Genomic DNA, 25,122 nt, shown 5'->3' on the forward strand with positions numbered 1-25,122 from the left:
CAAGGCATTTATAATTTTAGGTCCTAAAATTTAGGTCCTATTTTAGGGAAAATGATCAGAGAACATAAAGGAATTCATTTTTTAGTGGCCTTTGGATTGGTAAAAAGAAGAAACTTACCTTCATTATAACCATGTTATCTACTACTTCCCCAAGTAATTGGCACTGACATTTTAGAGATGAACAAAGCAGGCCCCTCAATCTATGAAAGAATTAATCTTTGCTCCATGTTGACAGTAAGAACCCTTTTGAAGTTAATAGCAGGTTTTACAGCTGTAGAGTAATCCCTTATCCTTCTGACTGTTGTTTTGTCAGGTATTTGCAAAGGAGATTTAGCAATTTTGCCTCTTTCATTTCATTTTGTGGGCACTTAAAGCCTTTTCTGGGTTTGTTTCTTAGTGCCAGTGGTTGTGCTTTGCTTCCTTTTCTTCTATTCTCTGACAGTAACTTGTACCCCATAATGTTACTCTTTGTTGCACTATATGACATGATAAGCCAGTGACCTTCAGCTCTGCTTTCTCAACTCTTTCTCCTAAAGTGTCTACGCTAAAAGAAATCTAAGAGAGTTTAAGGTTTCTTTGGGCGTGGGAGAATTCAAGGAGGGAATCAGGGCTAACATTTCTAGAACTTGAAGTAGGGGACACTTTTTGATGCTTTCTTGCCTCCCATGTTCACACCTATCCTCATGCCTAGTGATACTCTTTCTAAATAACATTCCAAGGGGATATGCTCTTAATTGTATACTTCAAAAAATTGTTCCAGGCTGGGCATGGTAGCTCACGCTCGTAATCCCAGCACTTTGGGAGGCCAAGCCAGGTGGATCACCTGAGCTCAGGCATTCAAGACTAGCCTGGGAAGCATGGCAAAACCCTGTCTCTACCAAAAACACAAAAAATTAGCCTGGCATGCTGGCTTATGCCTGTAGTCCCAACTACTCAGCGGGCTAAGGTGACAGGATCGCTTAAACCCAGGAGACAGAGGTTTCAGTGAGCCAAGATGTTACCAATCCACTCCGGCCTGGGTGACAGAGTGAGACCTTGCCTCAAAAAAAAAAAAAAAAAAAAAAAAAAAACTGTTTAATAGACAAGCAAACAAATAAAAGAACTTTGCTCTAAAACAGGTTATCTCCACCCTGACACTACTGACACCTTGGGCCAGATAAATTTTTTTTGTGAGTGACTGTCTTGTGCATTGTAGGGTATTTAGAAGCATTCTGACCTCCACTAATTAGATTACCCCTCAATTAAGACAGCCAAAATATCCCAGACATTGTGAAATGTCCCCTGAGGAGGAAAATTGCCCAGGCACAGTTGAGTACCGCTACTCTAAACTGTCAATTACTTTGGTAAAGCCCTAATTATTTATTAGGAAACTCAAGGTTTTTACTTCCCAAGGAAATTTACAACAGTGAAGGGTAGGTGAATAGTCTACAAAACCCACAGTAATACGTGATTTCTTAGTAGGAGTTTAGTTCTAAGTATGTTAGAGGAAAAGAGCAGTAGTGTTGGAGGCATCTAATGGTTTCCAGAAGGGGTTTGAGAATGTGAGGTGGTCTGAGGTCTCAGTTCAAGGAAGACCGCTAGTAGAAATCATGAAAATGCTCACAAAACAAAAAGCTTGTCAAACTATTTCTTTGTGTGTGTATATATTTTTTAATGAGATTTTACATTTTTATATACATGACATCATACTGTACATATTCTGCAACTTGTATTTTTCACTCAATAGTATACTGATACCCATATAAATCTAATTCATTTATATTAACTGCTGTGCTATAATAAATACATCATAATGTTTTCTTATTGCTGCACATTTAGGTTGTCTCCAAGTTTTGGCTATTACAAATAATGTTGCCACAAACACAGACTATTTCTTTAAACATACAGTTCAAACAGAAGGCCTTAGTTTGGGAAGGCCTTAGTTCTACTGGCTTTATCTTCACTTTTTCTTCCCTGCCATCCTTGTAGGAGTTGACTCATGTGGCCACAGAAAATGAAGCAGAGTTAAAAACTAAGCCCTTCTCCAGCAAGAGCCTCTTGGAATTAGAGCAACATCAGACTCTTCTTGTGGAAGGCCAAGAGCAGAAGCTGCTTGTCCTGCAGCTGATGGTGGTTCTGTGCGAGAGAATGTCTGAGCAGATATTTACAAACATTACTCAGGTCAGTAGTTGCCACATTCTGGACCCCAGCCTGGTGGTATTTGCCTATTTTGTTTTCTTTGCATTCTCCCCCACCCACCAAAAAGTTTTAAAATGTTGCTCAGAGTGTGATTTGATGACACCTGTGTCATGAGGTGTTTCTTGGAATGCTGGTTAAATACGGAAATTACATAGCCCACACCAGGCCAACTGAATTCAAAACTTCCCAATGTCCTGAGACTCCATGTGTTTAACAAGCTCCCGAGGTGATTCTCATGCACATAAAATTTTGTCTTAAATGATTATATGTTATGTTATAGTAATTTTCAACTTTGAGGCAAAAAAAAATTATCTGGGATCTTTTTCAAAATATTGATAGCCAGCCCAAGCTTAAAGATTCTGATTCAGCATGTCTGCATTAGAATCTCTATCCTACTCAAGCTCCATGGATGATTCTAATGTGTATCAAAACTTGAAAATGATTATACATTCAATCTGAAGAAAAGAAATCACAAATAATAATGAGATCACCTTGAATTTTATGGGTCCACTAACTCACAGCCAATCTTCACAACATCCTGTAAAGTTGTAAGATGTTTTTAAAAATGCTTTCAGAGTAGTATCACTATGCAAGGCCATGCCTGAATTTTATTGGTGCAGACATTATTTTTTCCACCTTTAAAAAAGATAGGAAATAAAAGTAATAAAGCAAAGGCATTACAGTCACCAGATTTGACCACTTAACCAGAATTAGTTGTTGCTTGGTTGGTCAACAGGCAGCTGTAAGATGGTATGATTGTCATGCTTAAATCTGATTCTCCAGCTCTTTGTATGGTCGTCATTGTCATCTGCCTTCGGATGTTGCTAAGCAGCATTTCACTATAGCTCCTGCTGAGAAAATTTGCAGCTGCCTGTCAGTCTGACTTACCATGCCTGTTTAATGAGAATTATGCTCATGATTTCTTTCCTGGCCTCTTACTCTTTCAGCTCACTGACCCCATGTTACTTAGTAGGCTGATTTGTTCCTCCAGTGTTTATATCCATTCCCTGAAGACTTTTTCATCCAGACCTTATGTTTTTATCTCAGGATGCTGGTTGGAAGGGAAATGGTCTAAAAACTGATGTGACTTGAGCTTTTGCACTTAGCTCCCTTTACTCCTAATTAAGGAACAATGGTGTCAGGCTGGTACAAAAATGATTTGTCCCATTAAATTATCCTTCAGCTAAGGTTAAAATGTATCAGGACAAAAAGAACCACAAGGAAATACTAAATTGCATTTGATAATCTCACTGTTCATGATAATATTGGTGTATTATTTTATTTTATTATTTTTATTTGAGACAGAGTCTTGTTCTGTCCCTCAGGCTGGAGCACTGTGGTGCAATCTCGGCTCTTCAGCCTCCCAAGGAACTGGGATTGCCGGTGTGCACCACTGCACCTAGCTAATTTGTATATTTGTAGTAGAGCTGGGGTTTCACTATGTTGGCCAGGCTGATCTTGAACTCAACCTCAGGTGATCCACCCGCCTTGGCCTCCCATAGTGCTGGGATTACAGGCGTGAGCTATTGTGCCCGGCCATTATTAGTATATTATTTTGAAACACACACACGTATGGATAAAGAAAATAAGTTAATGTAATTTTGTGAATATTATTAGGGATCAAGATTTTAGCATTAAAAGGAGGTATAAAATAAAGAACCAGAGTAAAGAGCCTATAAGTTATTATCTTTTTTAAGAGACAGAGTCTCACTATATTGCCCAGACTGGACTTGATTTCCTGGGCTCAAGCACTTCTGCCACCTCAGCCTCCCAAGTAGCTGAAACTACAGGTGCATACCACCATGCCCAGCTTAAAGTATTATTGAATTTGAATTGGAAATATTAGTTTGAACTCAAGATTTAGTTTTCTCTTTTAAAAAAAAGATATTTCCGAGCTCAGCCCATTGTCAGTCCCAAGAAGCAATGACAACCCAGTAGCAATAAGCATTCTTAGTGACAATTTATAGGTGTTTTTTTTTTTTTTGAAACAGAGTCTGGCTCTGTCATCCAGGTTGGAGTGCAGTGGCGTAATCTCAACTCACTGCAACCTCCCAGGTTCAAGTGATTTTCCTGGCCCAGCATCCCAAGTAGCTGGGATTACGGGTGTATGCCACCATGCCTGGCTAATTTTTATTTATTTATTTAAAATGTTTTTTATCCCTGGCTGATTTTCGTTTTTGTTTTTTGTTTTTTTTTTTTTTTGAGGCGGAGTTTCGCTCTTGTTACCCAGGCTGGAGTGCAATGGCGCGATCTCGGCTCACCGCAACCTCCGCCTCCTGGGTTCAGGCAATTCTCCTGCCTCAGCCTCCTGAGTAGCTGGGATTACAGGCACGTGCCACCATGCCCAGCTAATTTTTTTTGTATTTTTAGTAGAGACGGGGTTTCACCATGTTGACCAGGATGGTCTCGATCTCTCGACCTCGTGATCCACCCGCCTCGGCCTCCCAAAGTGCTGGGATTACAGGCTTGAGCCACCGCGCCCGGCCGATTTTCGTATTTTTAGTAGAGATGGGGTTTCACCAAGTTGCCCACACTGGTCTTGAACTCTTGACCCCAAGCAATCCACCCGCCTCAGCCTTCCAAAGTGCCGGGATTACAGGCATGAGCCACTATTCTCAGCTTAATTTAGTTTCTAAATACTATTTTCTACTAAGATAATTCTGATCTCTATGGAATACGGTTGATTCAAAGTCTGAGGCAGGCAGGAATTGTATATTATAAGCCTCAAGGCATCTTGTTGTGCCTTAATACAAGGAAGCAACCTGAGATGAATGGGATCATATCTGTAGCACAGTGAAGCCAACTTGAAGGGACTCCCATTGCCATAGATAGGACAATTAGATCATTAAAGGGAATAAGGCCTGCAATGGGTTGAGTACATTGGGTACTCAATGGGTACATCAAAGATAAAAATCCGAGTCAAAGAAAAAAAACTCTTATAGGACACCTTTGGGATTGCCAGGGCATCAACTCATTATTTTGTACACTGATAAGAAAAGATAAAGAGTAAAGCATTTGTCTTGTGTTTCCTGTAGGAATTACATGTCAGGTAACCAAATGGTCAATGAAGAAACATTTTTTCTTTACAGGAGAATCATAGCTAAAAATTTAAAAAGAGAACTTGAAAATTACATCTTGGCCAGGTGCAGTGGCTCATGCCTGTAATCTCAGCACTTTGGGAGTCTGAAGCAGGAGGATTGCCTGAGCCCAGGAGTTCAAGACCAGGCACAATGGCAAGATCATAGCTCACTGCAGCCTTGCACCCACTGGGTTCAAGCAATCCTCCTGCCTTAGCCTCTCCAGTAGCTGAGACTACAGGCATGCACCACCACACCCAGCTAATTGTTTCACTTTTTTTTGTGGAGGTGGTGTCTCACTGTATTGCCCAGGCTGGTCTGGGCAATAGTAAATGATCTAGCAACTTGAGAAACTAGAAATCTAAATGTCTGCATGTGGCGAAGTCAAGAAGCAAACCACTATACCTCAATAAAGCAGTTAAATTTTTTTTTTTTTTTCTTTTGGAAAGAAAAATAAGAAAAAAAGAAGCAAGCTTCTTTTCACTACAGAACCCTGGAAGGACATGAAGCACCAGATAAGCTCTAAAAATGGAATTGAATTTAGAGCTTAAAACAGTTTGAGGCTGGACGCAGTGGCTCACACATGTAATCCAAGCACTTTGGGAGGCTGACTCAGGCAATCGTAAAGTCAGGAGTTTGAGACCAGCCTGGCCAACATGGTGAAACTCCCGTCTCTACTAATTAGCCGGGTGTGGTGGTGCGTGCCTATAATCCCAGCTACTCTAACCCAGGAGGCGAAGGTTGCAGTTAGGTGAGATTGTGCCATTGCACTCCAGCCTGGACAACAGAACAAGAACAAGACCCTGTCTCAAGGAAAAAAAAAAGTTTGAAAGGCTGTATAGGATTCAGTAGATTCCTTCATTCATTCCTTTCCTTTGTATGACCACCTGCCCTTCCCGTTGCAAGACCTGCAGGTTTACTCTTGAGAGATGTTGAACCTAAGGGACTTTGAACTTGGGTGGGAGAGGCAAACTGAAAAATAGGAGGTATAGGCCAGGCTCAGTGGCGCATGCCTGTAATCCCAGCACTTTGGGAGGCCACGGGGGGCAGATCACGAGGATAGGAGATCGAGACTGTCCTGGCCAACATGGTGAAACCCCATCTCTACTAAAAAATACAAAAATTAGCTGGGAATAGTGGCACACATCTGTAGTCCCAGCTACTCGGGAGGCTGAGGCAGGAGAATTTCTTGAACCCAGAAGGCCAAGGTTGCAGTGAGACTAGATCGTACCACAGTACTCCAGCCTGTTGGCAGAGCGACACTCTATCTCAAAATAAATAAATAAATAAATAAATAAATAAACAAATAAATAATAAATAAGAGGTGTAAGTTGAAGTCTGCATCCTCAACAGTGAGGCCTCCACCCCTTCCACTCAAGTGTCAGTCTTGGCAGCAGGTTTAGACACCCCCGTAGGACTACTATGAGGATTAAATGAGTTAATACCTGTAACGTGTTCAGAATCGTGCTTGGTAAATAGTAAATGCTTAATGTTATTATTAAGCTAAACAGCTAAATAATTACAAGTGGTTGCTTCTGTAGAGCCTGAATCAGACCAGAAGAAATGATGTAGGGCACCACTGTTTTTAACTGCAAAGTTTTAGGAATATTTGGCTTTTAAAATTATGTAGGCTTATAAGAAGTTTTAAGTAAAAAGTAAAGATCTGTCCTCACTCTCCACAACATATATAAATTTTAGAACAGGATTCAGTCACACACCTATTCTTGTGGCTGGCAGCCCCACCAAAATCATAGGAAATGTTTAGTAGGGGGAGAAGCTGCTGTTCAAATGGGAAGGGGTTTTGGTATTAACACGAAGAATGTTTGGCCGGGCGCGGTGGCTCAAGCCTGTAATCCCAGCACTTTGGGAGGCCGAGGCGGGTGGATCACGAGGTCAAGAGATCGAGACCATCCTGGTCAACATGGTGAAACCCCGTCTCTACTAAAAAAAATACAAAAAAAAATTAGCTGGGCGTGGTGGCACGTGCCTGTAATCCCAGCTACTCAGGAGGCTGAGGCAGGAGAATTGCCTGAACCCAGGAGGCGGAGGTTGCGGTGAGCCGAGATCGCGCCATTGCACTCCAGCCTGGGTAACAAGAGCGAAACTCCGTCTCAAAAAAAAAAAAAAAGAATGTTTGGGGGAAAGCGTACTTCATAGATGACAGTAATAGCTGGCAATCCCTTTACAGTTAACAGTTCCCTGTTTTGTTTTTGTTTTTAACATAAATACAAACATAGAAATTTTCTATTTTAGTAATAGGATCATACTGCTTGTTTTGATATCTGTATACACACACACACACACACACACACACACACACACAGATAGTGTAGGCTTGGCTCGGTGGCTCACGCTTGTAATCCCAGCACTTTAGGAGGCCAAGGCATGAGGTCAGGAGTTTGAAACCAGCCTGGCCAACACAGTGAAACCCCGACTCTACCAAAAATACAAAATTAGCTGGGCATGGTGGCAGGCACCTGTAATCCAGGCTACTTGGAGGCTGAGGCAGGAGAATCACTTGAACCCACCCTAGAGGCAGAGGTTGCAGTAAGCTGAGATCGCACCACTGCGCTCCAGCCTGGGTGACAGCAAGAGACTGTCTCCAAAAAAAAAAAAAAAAAAAGATAATAGAGAGGAACTTAGAAAAAGTTGGAAGGCTAAGTAGTCCTAGTTGAGTAATTTAAGAATACTTGTGCCGGGCGCGGTGGCTCATGCCTGTAATCCCAGCACTTTGGGAGGCCGAGGCGGGTGGATCACGAGGTCGAGAGATCGAGACCATCCTGGTCAACATGGTGAAACCCCGTCTCTACTAAAAATACAAAAAACTAGCTGGGCGTGGTGGTGCGTGCCTGTGATCCCAGCTACTCAGGAGGCTGAGGCAGGAGAATTGCCTGAGCCCAGGAGGCGGAGGTTGCGGTGAGCCGAGATCGCGCCATTGCACTCCAGCCTGGGTAACAAGAGCGAAACTCCGTCTCAAAAAAAAAAAAAAAAAAAAAAAGAATACTTGTGCTGAAATGAAAGCTAAATATAAACAAGGAATGCTTTATTTATATTTTGTTATTGTTGTTAGAGACAGGGTCTCACTCTGTCACCCAGGCTGGAGTACAGTGGTGCAATCACAGCTCACTGCAACCTCGAACTCCTTGGCTCAAGTGATTCTCCCAACTCAGCTTCCTGAGTAACCACCAGGACTACAGGTACATGCCACTGTGCCTGGCTAATTTTTTTTTTTTTTTTTTTTTGAGACGGAGTTTCGCTCTTGTTACCCAGGCTGGAGTGCAATGCCGCGATCTCGGCTCACCACAACCTCCGCCTCCTGGGCTCAGGCAATTCTCCTGCCTCAGCCTCCGGAGTAGCTGGGATTACAGGCACGCGCCACCATGCTCAGCTCATTTTTTGCACCTTTAGTAGAGACGGGGTTTCACCATGTTGACCAGGATGGTCTCGAGCTCTTGACCTCATGATCCACTCGCCTCAGCCTCCCAAAGTGCTGGGATTACAGGCTTGAGCCACCGCGCCCGGCTAATTTTTTAATTTGTTGCCAGGCTGGTCTTGAACTCCTGGCCTAAAGTAATCTCCTACCTGGCCTCCCAAAGTATTAGGATTACAGGCATTAGCCACTGTTCCCAGCCAAGGAGTGTTTTAGAAAACTCCCTGGAGGCAAAATAGGTGACCCAAGATGGTAGAAACAGTTTCTACCTAGTTTCTCTAGAAACGGCCAGTGTCCTTATCCTCTAGTATGAATAAAGTCTTAGGGGTGGAGGAGGTGGTGAAAACTGTCATAACCAGCATGTTCATTCTCGTAAGTGGAACTTTTAATAACCTTTCTAGTTTCCTGCCTTGCTTCAGAAGACAAGTGTTAACAAGCCATTCTCCTGACTTTAAGCTTGCAATAAAGATTCTAGCACAGCATGTGATTTGTCCAGATAATTAAACATGCAAGCTTGCATGTTATTTGAAGGCTTATTATGACCTTCTCAGCCTTTCCATTTCTAAAATGATTTCTGTCTTTTGAGTCATTAATCCTAAGTATGCGTGTGTGTGTGTGCACGCATGTGTATTGTGTACTGTCATTTATTCAAAGGTGTTTCTACTTAAGGTGATTAATACAAATGCATTGAAAATGATGCTGACTAAATTAATTCTACTTAAAGATTAGTTGTTAGCCAAATGCTATGAAAATGTTGTCTAGGAACAATCTTAATCCTTTAAAATATTTAATACTTAAAAAAAAGACTGGATCAGGGGTCTCCAACCCCCAGGCCACAGACTGGTACTGCTCCATGGCCTGTTGGAAACCAAGCCGCATAGCTGGAGTTGAGCACAGCACAAGTGAGCATTACCACCTGAGCGCTGCCTCTTGTCAGATCAACAGCATTAGATTCTCACAGGAGCGCAAACCCTGTTGCGAACTGTGCACGCAAGGGATCTAGGTTGCACAGTCCTTATGAGAATCTAACTCCTAATGATCTGAGGTGGAACAATTTCATCCTGAAACCATTTCCCGCCCCTCTCCCCCTCCTGCCCCTGCCAACCCCAGTATGTGGAAAAATCGCTTTCCATGAAACCAGTTCCTGGTGCCAAAAAGGTTCGGGACCACTACTGTTGATCATTTGTACAGATTGTTTGAGGACATTGTCTTCTAGATGAAACTGAACACCACCCCTCCATTCTTTGCTTACTAGAATTAGACTGTCAAAATGTGGCGGACGAAGAGGGGTGGGAATCCCTGAGGAGGAAACCTCCTTTTGAGAAGCAGATCTATGACCCTCTGTCATATTCAAAAAGTAACAGGTCATTTTTTATAAAGAAAGTTTATTTTTTAGAGCAGTTTTAGATTCACAACAAAATTGAACAGTAGGGACAGATTTCCCTTATACTCCCTGCACTCAAACAACATAGCCTCCCCCATTGTTAACGTCTCCCACCCAAGTGATGCATTTCTTACAGCTGATCAATCTACATGACACATCACCACCCAGAGTCCATAGTTCACACTAGGGCTCACTCTTGGTGTTGTACAGCCTATGGATTTGGACAAATTTGTAATGCCATGTATCCACAATGACAGTATCATACAGAATAGTTTCCCCACCCTAAAAATCCTCTTGCTCTACCTGTTCTGTCCTCCCTCTCTCCTAACCCCTGGCCACCTTTGATTTTTTTACGGTCTCTGTAGTTTTGCTTCTCCTAAAATGTCATATAATTGAAATCATATAGCATCTAGCCTTTTCAGCTTGGCTTCTTTCTCTTAATATGCATTTAAGGTTCCTCCATATCTTTTCATGGCTTGATTGCCCATTTTTTGGTGCTATTTTTCCATTGTTTGGATGTACCACAATGTATTGATGCATTCACCTACTGAAGGACATCTGGGTTACTTTCAAGTTTTAACAATTATGACTAGAGCTGCTATAAACCACCATGTGCAGGTTGTTGTGTGCATGTAAGTTTTCAACTCATTTGGATAAATATCAAGGCCAGCAAAGGCTAGATTGTATGGTGAGAGTATGTTTTATAAGAAACTGCCAAGCTGTCTGCCAAGTGGCTGTACAATTTTGCATTCCCAGCAGCAATGAATGAATGAGAGCTCTTGTTGCTCTGTATTCTCACCAGCATTCCTGGTGAAATCAGTGCTCTGGATTTTGGCCATTCTATTAGGTGTGTAAAGGTATATCACTAATGCTTTAATTTCCAGTTCTCTAATGACAGAGGATGTGGGGCATCTTTTCATATGCTTTTTTGCCATCCATATATTTTCTTTTTTTTTTTTTTTTTTTTTGAGACGGAGTTTTGCTCTTGTTACCCAAGCTGGAGTGCAATGGTGCGATCTCGGCTCACCGCAACCTCCGCCTCCTGGGTTCAGGCAGTTCTCCTGCCTCAGCCTCCTGAGTAGCTGGGATTACAGGCACGCGCCACCATGCCCAGCTAATTTTTTTGTATTTTTAGTAGAGATGGGGTTTCACCATGTTGACCAGGATGGTCTCGATCTCTTGACCTCGTGATCCACCCACCTTGGCCTCCCAAAGTGCTGGGATTACAGGCTTGAGCCACTGCGCCCGGCCCATATATTTTCTTTGGTGAGATGTCTGTTCGGGACTTTTGCTCATTTTTAATTGGGCTGTTTCTTTTTCTTTTCTTTTCTAGATAGGATCTCTCTCTGTCACACAGGCTGGAGTGCAGTGACACCATCATGGCTTGCAGCAGCCTTGACCTTCTGGGCTCAAGCAGTCCTCCTACCTCAGTCTCCTGAGTAGCTGGGACTATAGGCATTTGCCATTATTCCCAGCTAATTTTTTCTTTTTCTTTTCTTTTCTTTTTTTTTTTTTTTTTTTTTTTTTTTTGAGACAGGGTTAGGCTAGAGTGCAGTGGTGCTATCTCAGCTCACTGCAACCTCCGCCTCACGGTTCAAGCAATTCTCCCACCTTAGCCTCCTAAATAGCTGAGACTACAGGCATGCGCCACCATGCCCAGATAATTTTTTTGTATTTTTTTGGTAGAGACAGGGTTTCACCATGTTGGCCAGGCTGCTCTAAACTCCTAATCTCAAACGATCTACCTACCTCAGCCTCCCAAAGTGCTGGGATAACAGGCATGAGCCACTGTGCCCAATCCAGGTTTTCTCTCTTTCTTTTTTTTTTTGAGACGGAGTTTTGCTTTTGTTACCCAGGCTGGAGTGCAATGGCACAATCTTGCCTCTCCACAACTTCCGTCTCCTGGGTTCACGCAATCCTCCTGACTCAGCCTCCCAAGTAGCTGGGACTACAGGCGTGCACCACCACGCCCAGCTAATTTTTGTATTTTTAGTTGAGGCGGGGTTTCACCATGTTGACCAGGATGGTCTGGATCTCTTGACCTTGTGATCCACCTGCCTCGGCCTCCCAAAGTGCTGGGATTATAGGCGTGAGCCACCGCGCCCAGCCCAATCCAGGTTTTCTTATTGTTGAGCTTTAAGAGTTCTCTGTAAATTTTGGAAAACAGTCCCTTGTCAGACTGTTTTGGGTGAATATTTTCTCCCAGTCTGTGGCTTCTGTTTATGTTCTCTTGACAGCCTCTTTTGCAGAGCAGGAATTTTTAACTTCAGTAAAGTCCAGCTTATCATTTCTTTCTTTCACAGATTGTGCCTTTGGTGTTGTATCTGAAAAGTCATCACCACCCTCAAGGTCATCTAGATTTTCCGTGTTATCTTCTAGGAGTTTATAGTTTTGTATTTTGCATTTAAGTCTGTGATCGATTTTGAGTTAATTTACAAGTCATTTTGCTTTTGAATTTTCAGACAAGATTCATGAAAAGTAAAGGAAGTTGGAGTAGCATATTAAAACATTTGGAAAAGTATAAATAGGCTTTCTCATTTATTAAGCATATGGCCTTAACCATTTTAAAGTCTCAGATTCTGCATTTTATAATGAGGATAATAGTACTGACCTCATACAGTTGATATGAGAACTAAGTGACATTGTACATGTGAAACCCTTGGGAGCTTCCTGCTTGCTGAACACGTGGAGATGCTGGAAGCAGGGCTAGACCAGAGAATGCATGGATGCTCCATCCCCACTGGCTTGTCCTATCCATCTGTCTGTTCATCTGTGTCCTTTGTAATAACCTTTATAATAAACCAGTAAATGTTTAAAAAAAAAAAAAAAAAGCAAAACACTGAACATCACACCTGCATGGTAAGTAGCAGTTGTTATGGATGGTTTTTGCTATCATGATGTAGATGAAGAAGATGAGGATGTCAACATAAGGTGTAAAAAGAATTTTGATTTTTCTTTTTTTTATTCCTCACTGATTCTCCATTTCCTTTTTTTGGTAGGTGGTGGACTTTGTAGCAGCAACATTGCAGAGAGCCTGTGCAAGCTTGGCCCATCAGGCAGAAAGCACCGTCGAATCACAGACACTGAGCATGTCCATGGGGCTGGTGGCTGTCATTCTGGGAGGAGCTGTTCAGGTGAGTTGTAGACATGAGCCAAGCTCAAATGGAGGGAAGGGATAAGACAAATACCAGTTGTTTCCTTTCCATACCCTTGTGAGAAATAAGAATGGATGTTGTACATAGGAGAACCAGGATAAAGAAGTTAGTCTGTTAGTGAGAATTCTCTCCAAAGCAGAGGACAAAAAAGTTGCACTGTTTCCACTTTGTCACCTGAATAGGCTTCACTATCAGAAGGGCAGGGTCCTTTCTACTTGTTACAATCTTAATTTGGAAACATGTAGCCTGGTGTTTTGCATCTGAGGTGAATACTAGATTTTCTGGCCCTCAGTCTCCAAAGCTCAGCCCTTGTTTCTGCTACTCTTGTTGGGGAAAATCCTTAGTAGCCTGCTGGCTGCATAGGATCCATCTATTTTGAATGTTCCATTTTAGCACAGGATTTATTCTTCAACACATACCATGTAGTGTGTTAAAGCTTTGCTTCCAGCCACTTTTAAGTGTGTATGTCTTTTACATACCTAATTTTTTTCCCCAAAAATGGATACCCAATTTATAATTTTTAAATTTATTTTTTTAAACAGTACATATTGCATACTTGTGTGCCACACATACTGAGCTAGGGTGCTGGGAATACAGCAGGAGACAAGGCAGACCTTCATGAAATTTCAGTCCAGTAAGGAAGTCACACACTAAATGACTGTTCAGAAATAAACTTAGGATTGATTGAAGGGCCTCAAAAGAGAAGTGGCAGGTACCAAGAGCACGTAACATCTAACCTAGGCTGGGAAGATTTCCACTGAGGAAGTGTAAGCATAAGATAAGATTTGAAGGATGAATAGCAGTGTGGGTGTGTGTAGGGTGCAGATGAAGGAAACTCTTCCAATTAAGGGAAACATCATGCTTAGAAGCAGCAAAGAGCTTGGTATATGTGAGACACTGATAGAAGACTGGTGTTGGTGAATTGTAGAGACCAAGGGGAAGAGCATGCCAGCAAGGACAAAAGATAGACAAGGGCTAGACCATGCATGTGTGTGTGACTGGCTAATTACATACCTAGTTAGGTGAGGAGTCTGCAGGAAAGCAGAATAGTCTTAGTGTGAGTCTTATGAAATCCACCCTGAAGCTAGCCTGCTCATAACCCTTAGCAATGAGTAGGATACCCTCTGGGAATGGATTTTTGAGTTTGAGGATTCAAGTCTGATTCTTATTCTTGATATATTAGAATATGCCTTTCACTAGCCTGTCTAAAAGGAAAAGGAGTTTTATCTGGGCCTGTTATTAGTGTAAAGCCCATTTCTTGGTAGATTTACTTAGCACTAATAATTATATATTTTCCATGTTGTTTAAAAAAAAAAAAAAGCATTTGGTTCATTTTCTAGAGCCATAATATACCCTTGCTATTAGAACTATCAAGGAAAGGTTGGTCAATTGAATCATTTTTCTTTTCTTTTCTTTTCTTTTCTTTTCTTTTTTGTTTGCGCTGGATTCTTACTCTGTTACCCAGGCTAGAATGTGGTGGCATGATCTTAACTCACTGCAGCCTCAGCTTCCCAAGTAGCTGGGATTACAGACATGCACCACCCCACCCAGCTAATTTTTGTATTTTCAGGAGAGACAGGGTTTTGCCGTGTTGGCCAGGCTGGTCTTGAACCCCTGACCTCCGGTGATCTGCCTGCCTCAGCCTCCCGAAGTGCTAGGATTACAGGCGTGAGCAACTACACCCGGCTGGAATTATTTTTCTTAAGTCATGTTCTTACTGGATTTAGTTAGCCAAATTGATTTTAGTTTTTCTTGTTGACTGTTAATTTGAATAGTGTTTTTCCATAAGGTGAGAGTGCAGTTTTGTTTTTTTTTCTCGCTTCTCTGTACTTATCATTTCGAATCACATCCCAAATGAAAGATATATCACAGAAATCTCCATTTCCCTTTCTAGGAGCCCACTGTTGGAGGGCCAGCTGTGCACGTTAGTTGTGTTCTAAGAGAGACTCACCTGACCGATGTAAAGGTTATGCGTTGCAGGCCCCTGCCTTTCCGTGAGCCATCCTGACTCACTGACTACATCCGGCATTCCTCTGACTTTGCAGTTAGTCAAGTGAACATAGCATGTCACCCCTTATACCTTTGCCCTAGATCTACTGCCTTTTTTCTGTTTGAATCATGGATTTGTAAGTGGCTTCTAGAGTAATGCTGGATTTTCTTTGTGTTAGAAAAACTATATCATGGTTCTAAATTATGTTTTCAGTCAATCTTTGTCAGGCTAACATTATACTGTTTTTTTCCAATCCTTATTAGGATTTGTTGTTTTGGCTAATGAAAAAAGAATATAACATCATCTGAACCAACCTACCTACTTAATTTCTTTCTTTCTCTCTTTCTTTCTTTTCTCTCTTATTTATGTAATCAAAGTGATTATTAGAACATTGTGTCTGGGAAGAGAAGTTAATTTGGAAAATGTGTATATTTAAGACTGATGACAAGATCACTGTAATTCCAGGCTCAATTTTTTAAATTTCAGAGTTAGCCACCACCAGAAGTATTACATATTGGTTACTCTTCTTTGTCCCCTCAAGAAGCAATTTCTGCATGATGTTACATTGTGGGTTGGTCTCTAAAGCACGAAGCTGAGCAGACCATTCTAGACCTTCTTTAGGAAAAACCAAGATCATGTTGTTCCAGGGAGACACCAGAGCCTCTGGTTAAAAGCTGGGCTCCAAATCTTTAAATCTAGATTCTATTGGGGTGAGGGTTCATTATTGGGAGAGAAAAGGCGCATCTCTTCTCTAAAGGGGAAGGGGTCTTTATCTTGGTCTTACTCTATACTGTTTTGGTCATGTTTTTGATCAAAGGCCATTGCTCAGACTCTTTGGCAAAAAGGTTACCATGAGCATAGACTGTGTTTTAGGTGCTGTTGACTTACATATTAGAATCATTGCAAACAGAGGCTGGGGCGGAAGTAGTGGTAAGCAAGCTAGAGGTCTAATGCAGAATGGAGGAAAGGTAGAGAGGGAAGAGCCGCTGAAATCTGTTGCATGCTGGTGAGGCAAATTGGTTAACTCAGTTAGAATGCTGTCCTTTCTTTTCTTCACTGAGCCTGATTTGGGTATGCTGCTTGGGAAAACTTCCATTATTTCCAGCTGTTATGTAGAGCTCCAAAGAGCCGATAATTCTTCTTAATTACTGTTGCTTTCAAGCAGCCTCTCTTAGAGATTTCTTACTTTCTGCCATATTTCATAAACCTGCCACAGTAGGTACTTAATTAACAGTGTGTTGGGCCAGGCTTGGTGGCTCAGCCTGTAATCCCAGCACTTTGGGAGGCCGAGGCGGGTGGATCACGAGGTCGAGAGATCGAGACCATCCTGGTCAACATGGTGAAACCCCGTCTCTACTAAAAATACAAAAAATTAGCTGGGCATGGTGGCACGTGCCTATAATCCCAGCTACTCAGGAGGCTGAGGCAAGAGAATTGCCTGAACCCAGGAGGTGGAGGTTGCGGTGAGCCGAGATCGCGCCATTGCACTCCAGCCTGGGTAACAAGAGCGAAACTCCGTCTCAAAAAAAAAAAAAAAAAAAAAAAAAAACAGTGTGTGAATGGATGGATAAATGGAAGGAAGAATAAAAGGAAGAAGGAAAGATCAATGTCTAACTAAGGAGGCATGAATTTTGTTTTGTTTTGTTTATCAAAAGGGCATGGCCTTCAGAAAGTTTAAAAACACAGCCCTTGGCCGGGCGCGGTGGCTCAAGCCTGTAATCCCAGCACTTTGGGAGGCCGAGGCGGGTGGATCACGAGGTCGAAAGATCGAGACCATCCTGGTCAACATGGTGAAACCCCGTCTCTACTAAAAATACAAAAAACTAGCTGGGCGTGGTGGTGCATGCCTGTAATCCCAGCTACTTAGGAGGCTGAGGCAGGAGAATTGCCTGAGCCCAGGAGGCGGAGGTTGCGGTGAGCCGAGATCGCGCCATTGCACTCCAGCCTGGGTAACAAGAGCGAAACTCCGTCTCAAAAAAAAAAAAAAAAAAAAGAAAGTGACTTTCCAGTTAACTAAGCTGACTAGTTCCCTCTAATTCTTTTTGCTTTTGAGATTAAACTATCTATTTCTGGAATTGTCTTCATTGTGTTCATTTTTACACATTGTTAAAGATTTTCAGAGCTTTGACCAGGCATGGTGGCTCACACTTGTAATCTCAACACTTCGGGAGGCCAAGGCAGGCAGATCACCTGAGGTCGGGAGTTCAAGACCAGCCTGACCAACATGAAGAAACCCTGTCTCTACCAAAAATACAAATTATCCAGGTGTGGTGGCACATGCCTGTAATCCCAGCTACTTGGGAGGCTGAGGCAGGAAAATTGCTTGAACATGGGAGGCAGAGGTTGCAGTGAACCAAGATTGTGCCTTTGCACTCCGGCCTAGGCAATAAGAGTGAAAAAAAAAGCAAAAAAAAAAAATTTTTTTTCAAGATGGAGTCTTACTTTGTTGCCCAGGCTACAGTGCAATGGTGCAGTCTTGGCTCCTGGGTTTAAGCAATTCTCCTGCCTCAGCCTCCTGAGTAGCTAGGACTACAGGTGCGCCACCACACCTGGCTAATTTTTTTATTTTTGGTAAAGATAGGGTTTCACTATGTTGACCAGGCTGGTCTTGAACTCCTGGCCTCAAGTGATTCTCCCGCCTCAACCTCCCAAAGTGCTGAGATTTACAGCCATGAGCCATCATGCCAGGCTGCTTTATATAATTTCTATAAAGTGATGTATATTGACACCAGTGGCCTGTGAAGAAGGCTTTCATTTGTTTTAAATTACTACAAGCATTTGATCCAAATGCTTCCAAAGATTCAGAATCTTCCAGGATAACTGGCAGACAACTACCTAGCCAATTTCATGAATTTTAGGCAAAGATTCAATCATTATATTTAAAATATGGTTTTTATGGGCCGGGCGCGGTGGCTCAAGCCTGTAATCCCAGCACTTTGGGAGGCCGAGGCGGGTGGATCACGAGGTCAAGAGATCGAGAGCATCCTGGTCCACATGGTGAAACCCCGTCTCTACTAAAAATACAAAAAAATTAGCTGGGCATGGTGGCGCGTGCCTGGAATCCCAGCTACTCGGGAGGCTGAGGCAGGAGAATTGCCTGAGCCCAGGAGGCGGAGGTTGCGGTGAGCCGAGATCGCGCCATTGCACTCCAGCCTGGGTAAAAAGAGCGAAACTCTGTCTAAAAAAAAAAAAAAAAAAAAATGGTTTTTATGATAGTGTATTATTTTTTATGATCGTAGGCTTTACACTAGATTTTGCTCTACCTCTTTCCTACATGCATTCTGGGCCTTGAGACTAGACAGTGAGAGTAGGGGAGGAATTAAGCACATTGCTCTTATGCTAAATTGATTTACTACTGAGACCTCTCTAGTGTTCTTTATGTAATACATGGATAATAAATTGTTGCTCAACCACCTTGCACATAAAAACTATGAAAGAAATTTGTATACTATGATTACCATTTGGTTTTCTTGTATTTGTGTAGAGCTTTATAGCTGACAAAATTCTTACTTCATCTGATTTTCACAATAAATCTTTTACTATATAGGGACTGTCAGGAATATATTAAAATCTTGTTTTTTTGTTTGTTTTTTTGTTTGTTTGTTTTTTTTAATATACACATGCTCTACTCTTGCTTCCATCCAGGTTCTGATAAGCTTCTTTGTAGAGGGCAGGGTCTCTTCCACAACCACTATCTTAAATCCAAGCCCTAGCAATCCATCCTCAGTTTTTTTGTTTTTGTTTTTGATATGGAGTCTTGCTCTGTTGCCCAGGCTGGAATGTGGTTACCCGATCTTGGCTCACCACAGCCTCTGCCTCCTGGGTTCAAGCCATTCTCCTGCCTCTGCCTCCCGAGTAGCTAGGATTACAGGCATGTGCCACCACACACGGCTAATTTTTGTATTTTTAGTAAAAACAGGGTTTCACCACATATAGTTGGAATCATACAACATATAGCCCTTCAGATTGACTTCTTTCACTTAGTAATATACATTTCAGGTTCCTCCGTGTCTTTTCATGGCTTGCTAGCTCATTTATTTTTAGTGTTGAGTAATAGTCCATTGTACGGATATACCACAGTTTACTTATCCATTCACCTAATGAAGGACATCTTGGTTGCTTCAGGTTTTGGCAATTATGACTAGAGCTGCTATAAACAACCATGAGCAGGTTTTTGTGTGGGCGTAAGTTTTCAGTTCTTTCAAGCATTTGATCCAAGTGCTTCTGAAGATCTAGAATGCAAAGAGTTCAATCCCTGGATCACATGGTAAGAGTGTATTTAATTTTGTAAGATACTGCCACATTCTCTGCCAAAGTGACTATATTATTTTGCATTCCCACCAGCAACAAATGAGAGTTCCCATTGTTCCACATCTTCACCGGCATTTGGTGTTGTCACTGTTTTGGATTTGGCTATTCTAATAGGTATATAGTGACATCTCATTGTAGTTTTAATTTACAGTTCCCACTGGGCACGTTGCCTCACGCCTATAATCCCAGTACTTTGGGAGACCAAGGCAGGCAGGTCACATGAGGTCAAGAGTTTGAGGCCAGCCTGGGAAACATGGCAAAACCCTGTCTCTACTAAAAATACAAAAATTAGCCAGGCATGGTGGCCACACCTGTAGTCCCAGCTACTCAGGAGGCTGAGGCAGGAGAATCACTTGAACCTGGGAGGTGGAGGTTGCAGTAAACCAAGATTGTGCCACTGTACTCCAGCCTAGGAAATAGAGCAAGAGTCTGTCTCAGAAAAAAAAAGATTTGCAATTCCTTAATGACTTATGACATTGAATATGTCTGCCTGTGCTTATTTGTCATCTGTATATCTTCTTTGGTAGACCTATCTGTTTAGGCCTTTTGCCCATTTAAAATCAGGTTGCTCATTTTCTTATTCTTGAGCTTTAAAAGTTCTTTGTGTATTTCAGATCTTAGTTCGTTTTCAGATACGTCTTTTACAATTATTTTATCTCATTCTGTAGTTTGTCTTCTCATTCCCTTGACAGTTTCCTTTGCAGAGCAGACATTTTTAACTTTAATAAGGTCTAGTTTATTAACTGTTTCATAGATTGTGCCTTTGATGTTGTATTTAAAATGTCATTGGCCGGGCGTGGTGGCTCACGCCTGTAATCCAAGCACTTTGGAGGCCAAGGCGGGCGGATCACCTGAGGTCAGGAGTTCAAGACCAGCCTGACCAACATGGTGAAACCTCGTCTTTAAAAAAAAAAAAAAAAAAGTCATTGCTTTTTTTTTTCTGAGATGGCGTTTCACTTCTTGTTACCCAGGCTGGAGTGCAATGGTGTGATCTCAGCTGCAACCTCCGCCTCCTGGGTTCAAGCAATTCTCCTGCCTCAGCCTCCCGAGTAACTAGGACTACAGGCACACACCACCATGCCCAGCTAATTTTTGTATTTTTAGTAGAGATGAGGTTTCACCATGTTGACCAGGATGGTCTCCATCTCTCGACCTTGTATCCACCCGCCTCGGCCTCCCCAAAGTGCTGGGATTATAGGCGTGAGCCACCACACCCAGCCAAAGGTCGTTGCTTTTAAGAGGTTATCTCAATTTTCTACTATGTTAACTTGTAGGCACTTTATAGTTTTGTATTTTACAGTTAGGTTTATGATCCATTTCCAGTTAATTTTTGTGCAAGGTGCAAGGTCTGTGTCTAGTTTTTTTTTGTTTGTTTTTTTGCGCGTGCATGCCAGTTGTTCCAGCACCAGTTGTTGAAAAAAAGTCTTTTCTACTGACACTTGTTCCAATTTTTAAAAAAAGATTATTTTTTTTCCATTTAAAGCCTTTGCTCCTTTGCCAAAGTTCAGTTGACTCTATTTATGTGGGTCTGTTTCTGGCCTTTCTATTCTGTTCCGTTGATCTATTTGTCTTGGCTGGTTTTTATTTTAGAGGAAATTGTTATATAGAAGATAAATGAATGAGAGGCTAAATAGACACAGATAACAGTAAATATTCTCATTTTAGATGCTTTAAAAAAAAGTCCACAATATGGCCGGGCACTGTGGCTCAAGCCTGTAATCCCAGCACTTTGGGAGGCCGAGGCGGGTGGATCACGAGGTCAAGAGATCGAGACCATCCTGGTCAACATGGTGAAACCACGTCTCTACTAAAAATACAAAAAATCAGCTGGGCATTGTGGCGCATGCCTGTAATCCCAGCTACTCAGGAGGCTGAGGCAGGAGAATTGCCTGAACCCAGGAGGCAGAGGTCGCAGTGAGCCGAGATCACGCCATTGCACTCCAGCCTGGGTAACAAGAGCGAAACTCCGTCTCAAAAAAAAAAAAAAAAAAAAGTCCACAATACAACAGAGGCACTGAATGAAGTTTAGCATAATGATAATAAGTAAAATTATTTGAAGATGTCTCAGCTGGGCACGGTGGCTCACACCTGTAATCCCAGCACTTTGGGAGGCCGAGGTGGGCAGATCACCTGAGGTTCAGAGTTCCAGACCAGCCTGGCCAACATGGTGAAACCCCATCTCTACTGAAATACAAAAAATTAGCTGGGTGTGGTGGCAAGTGCCTGTAATCCCAGCTACTGGGGAGGCTGAGGCAGGACAATTGTTTGAACCTGGGAGGTAGAAGTTGCAATGAGCTGAGATCATGCCACTGCACTCTAGCCTGGGTAGCAGAGCTAGACTCCATCTCAAAAAAAAAAAAAAAAAAAAAAAAATAGGGTGTACCCAATACCCTACACTCAATTTTGTTCCAGTGCCACATAGATTCCAGAAAAAAAATTTTCTTTTTTTTTTTTTTTTTTTTTTTTGAGGCGGAGTTTCGCTCGTTACCCAGGCTGGAGTGCAATGGCACCATCTCGGCTCACCGCAACCTCCGCCTCCCGGGTTCAGGCAGTTCTCCTACCTCAGCCTCCTAAGTAGCTGGGATCACAGGCACGCACCACCATGCCCAGCTAATTTTTTGTATTTTTAGTAGAGACGGGGTTTCACCTCGTTGACCAGGATGGTCTTGATCTCTTGACCTCGTGATCCACCTGCCTTGGCCTCCCAAAGTGCTGGGATTACAGGTTTGAGCCACCGTGCCCGGCCAAAAAATTTTCTTAAATAACATATGTCTTTGCTTTGTAAATGTACTCTCTTCTTCCCTTAAGATATGGTAACCGCCGGGCGCGGTGGCTCAAGCCTGTAATCCCAGCACTTTGGGAGGCCGAGGCGGGTGGATCACGAGGTCGAGAGATCGAGACCAACCTGGTCAACATGGTGAAACCCCGTCTCTACTAAAAATACAAAAAATTAGCTGGGCATGGTGGTGCATGCCTGTAATCCCAGCTACTCAGGAGGCTGAGGCAGGAGAATTGCCTGAACCCAGGAGGCGGAGGTTGCGGTGAGCCGAGATCGCGCCATTGCACTCCAGCCTGGGTAACAAGAGCGAAACTCCGTCTCAAAAAAAAAAAAAAAAAAAAAAAAAAAAAAGATATGGTAACCTCAGAATGTCAGTTGTTTTGCACATGAAGAAAAACTTACATTCTGTGAAGGTAGAAATTCTACCATATGTTGATTTTGCATTAGTAAATATGTAAACAAAGCAATCTGAGTGTATACTTGAAACTCTAAGATACAAACCTGACATCTACCTTAAATCTTCATTTACTTGGAGGACAGTGGTGGAAACAATGAACAGTAACAAATCTGTGGACTTACAGTATAAAATAAGAAGTTATCTAGGTTCTACAAAAATGGTTAGTTGGTTAATTGATTGGTTGGTTGGATAATGAAGTGAGTGAATGAATAGTTAAGTAGTGAATACTCTTCCTTCTTCTAAAAAGGATTTAAGCCAGGCGTGGTGGCTCACACCTGTAATCCCAGCACTTTGGGAGGCTGAGGCAGGTGGATCACCTGAGGTCAGGTGTTCAAGACCAGCCTGGCCAACATGGTGAAACCCCACCTCTACCAAAAAATACAAAAAATTAACCAGGTGTGGTGGTGGGCACCTGTAATCCCAGCTACCCAGGAGGCTGAGGCAGGAGAATCACTTGAACCTGGGAGGCAGAGGTTGTAGTGAGCTGAGATCACACCATTATACACCAGCCTAGGCAACAAAGCAAGACTCCATTTCCAAAAGGAAAAGAAAAAAATAAAAAGAATTTAAGATCCTTAAGGTATTCAAATTTTTAGGGCCTCATGAAGCCTCATCTGATAATTTTTCCAGTGTTTTCAAACAGAAAAATATTACCATTGATTCTTACTTTTCTTTTCTTTTTTCTTTTTTTTTTTTTTTTGGAGATGGGATTTCTCTCGTTGCCCAGGCTAGAGTACAATGATGCAATCTCAGTTCACTGCAACCTCCGCCTCCTGGGTTTAAGTGATTCTCCTGCCTCAGCCTCCAGAGTAGCTAGGATTACAGGCATGTGTCACCACACCTGGCTAATTTTGTATTTTTTTTTTAGCAGAGATGGGGTTTCTCCACATTGGTCAGGCTGGTCTCGAACTCCCAACCTCAGTTGATCCTCCCGCCTTGACCTCCAAAAGTGCTGGAATTTATAGGTGTGAGCCACTGCACATGGCCGATTCTTACTTTTCACTGGTTGCACATATACCTTTGCGTGGCAGTGGGTGAGGGGGGCACTTTCCAGTGAAGACCAGGAAACCTGCTAGGCAAATTCTAAAAGAGCTGTAGCACTCATGCACCTTTCTTACTAGTAAAGCATATGACATTATTCGGACAAAGCTTCCATGAAGAATAAAATGTTATATAATTTTCACTTCCATTTTCCAGAAGAAATCCCTTTCTGCCTGTTGTCTCCCTGATCCCTTCCTTCCAGATCTATGGTGCACTTGTATACTAACCAGCCACTTCAGATCATGTAGTTAAGAACAGCTTTATCTTTTCGAGGGATAAAGCTGTTCTTTACTACTTGATCTAAAGTGTAGATCTGGGATTAGAGTCCCCATTCTTACCCAATACCCTACACATTGTGTAATACTGTGTAGGCTATTGGGTAAGAATGTGGACTCTGATCCCAGTTTCTTGAGTTCACATCTTACTATCTTCCAGTTTGTGACCTTGGACATGTTATTTAACTGTTCTGTTCCACCTGTTTAAAATGTAGGTAATAATAGTCATTACATGATAGGAATATGAATATGTGCCTGTGTGCCTCTGTGCATGTATATGTGTGTGTGTGATCTCTGAAAAGAACCTGCACATGATAAGTGTTCAATATATGTAAGGTTTGATTATTCAACAGATAGTATTGAGTGCTGGACCCAGGTAATACACTGATTACACCCTGAGCAAGATTTGATCCCTGCCCCTTTTTCTCAGAATATTTTTCCTCGTGCTCAGGTCATATTGACATTTGCTATGTTAATTTGGGTTTGGCATTTTTTACTTCATTTTGTAGTTGAAGTCAAGTGATTTTGCTGTTCTGAAGCAGCTGCTGCCTCTGTTGGAGAAGGTATCCAACACATACCCTGATCCTGTCATCCAAGAACTCGCTGTTGATCTCCGCATCACCATCTCTACCCATGGAGCCTTTGCTACTGAGGCCGTCAGCATGGCTGCCCAAAGTACATTGAACAAAAAAGATCCAGAAGGGAAAACAGAAGAGCCGCAACAAAGCAGTCATGAAAGACACACTGATGTAGCTCATAGCCACCTTGAACAACAGCAGAGCCATGGAATAGCCCCCCAGACAGGTCTGCAATCAGATGCTCCAGTCACTCCTCATGGAGTCAATGAGCCCAGCACTACTATAAGCGAGAAATCTGGAATCATAACCACAGAACAGCTCCAAGAGGTTCTTTTATCGGCTTATGATCCCCAAATTCCAACACGGGCTGCTGCCCTGCGTACTCTTTCCCGCTGGATAGAGCAGAGAGAAGCAAAAGCCCTTGAGATGCAAGAGAAGCTTCTCAAGGTGAGTAGAACACACTGTAA

At 42.4% G+C, this 25,122-nt stretch overlaps 1 protein-coding gene and 1 non-coding gene across 4 annotated transcripts in view; one reads left to right on the top strand and one right to left on the bottom strand.

The window, feature by feature from the left end:
• Positions 1-25,122, top strand: part of LOC101050040 (transport and Golgi organization protein 6 homolog) — a 151,224-nt gene that overhangs the window by 68,261 nt on the left and 57,841 nt on the right. For all 3 annotated transcript variants that reach the window (XM_074392472.1, XM_074392471.1, XM_074392473.1), the window contains 3 exons: positions 1,969-2,160; positions 13,069-13,203; positions 24,587-25,102. In XM_074392472.1, coding sequence (XP_074248573.1) covers positions 1,969-2,160; positions 13,069-13,203; positions 24,587-25,102 — 843 coding nt within the window. The remainder of the gene's footprint in view (positions 1-1,968; positions 2,161-13,068; positions 13,204-24,586; positions 25,103-25,122) is intronic.
• On the bottom strand, positions 23,801-23,864 carry LOC141583106 (U7 small nuclear RNA). Its single transcript, XR_012515861.1, has one exon. It is a non-coding gene; the product is annotated as a U7 small nuclear RNA (small nuclear RNA).

Source organism: Saimiri boliviensis, assembly GCF_048565385.1.
Source record: "Saimiri boliviensis isolate mSaiBol1 chromosome 1 unlocalized genomic scaffold, mSaiBol1.pri SUPER_1_unloc_4, whole genome shotgun sequence".
Taxonomy (NCBI): domain Eukaryota; kingdom Metazoa; phylum Chordata; class Mammalia; order Primates; family Cebidae; genus Saimiri; species Saimiri boliviensis.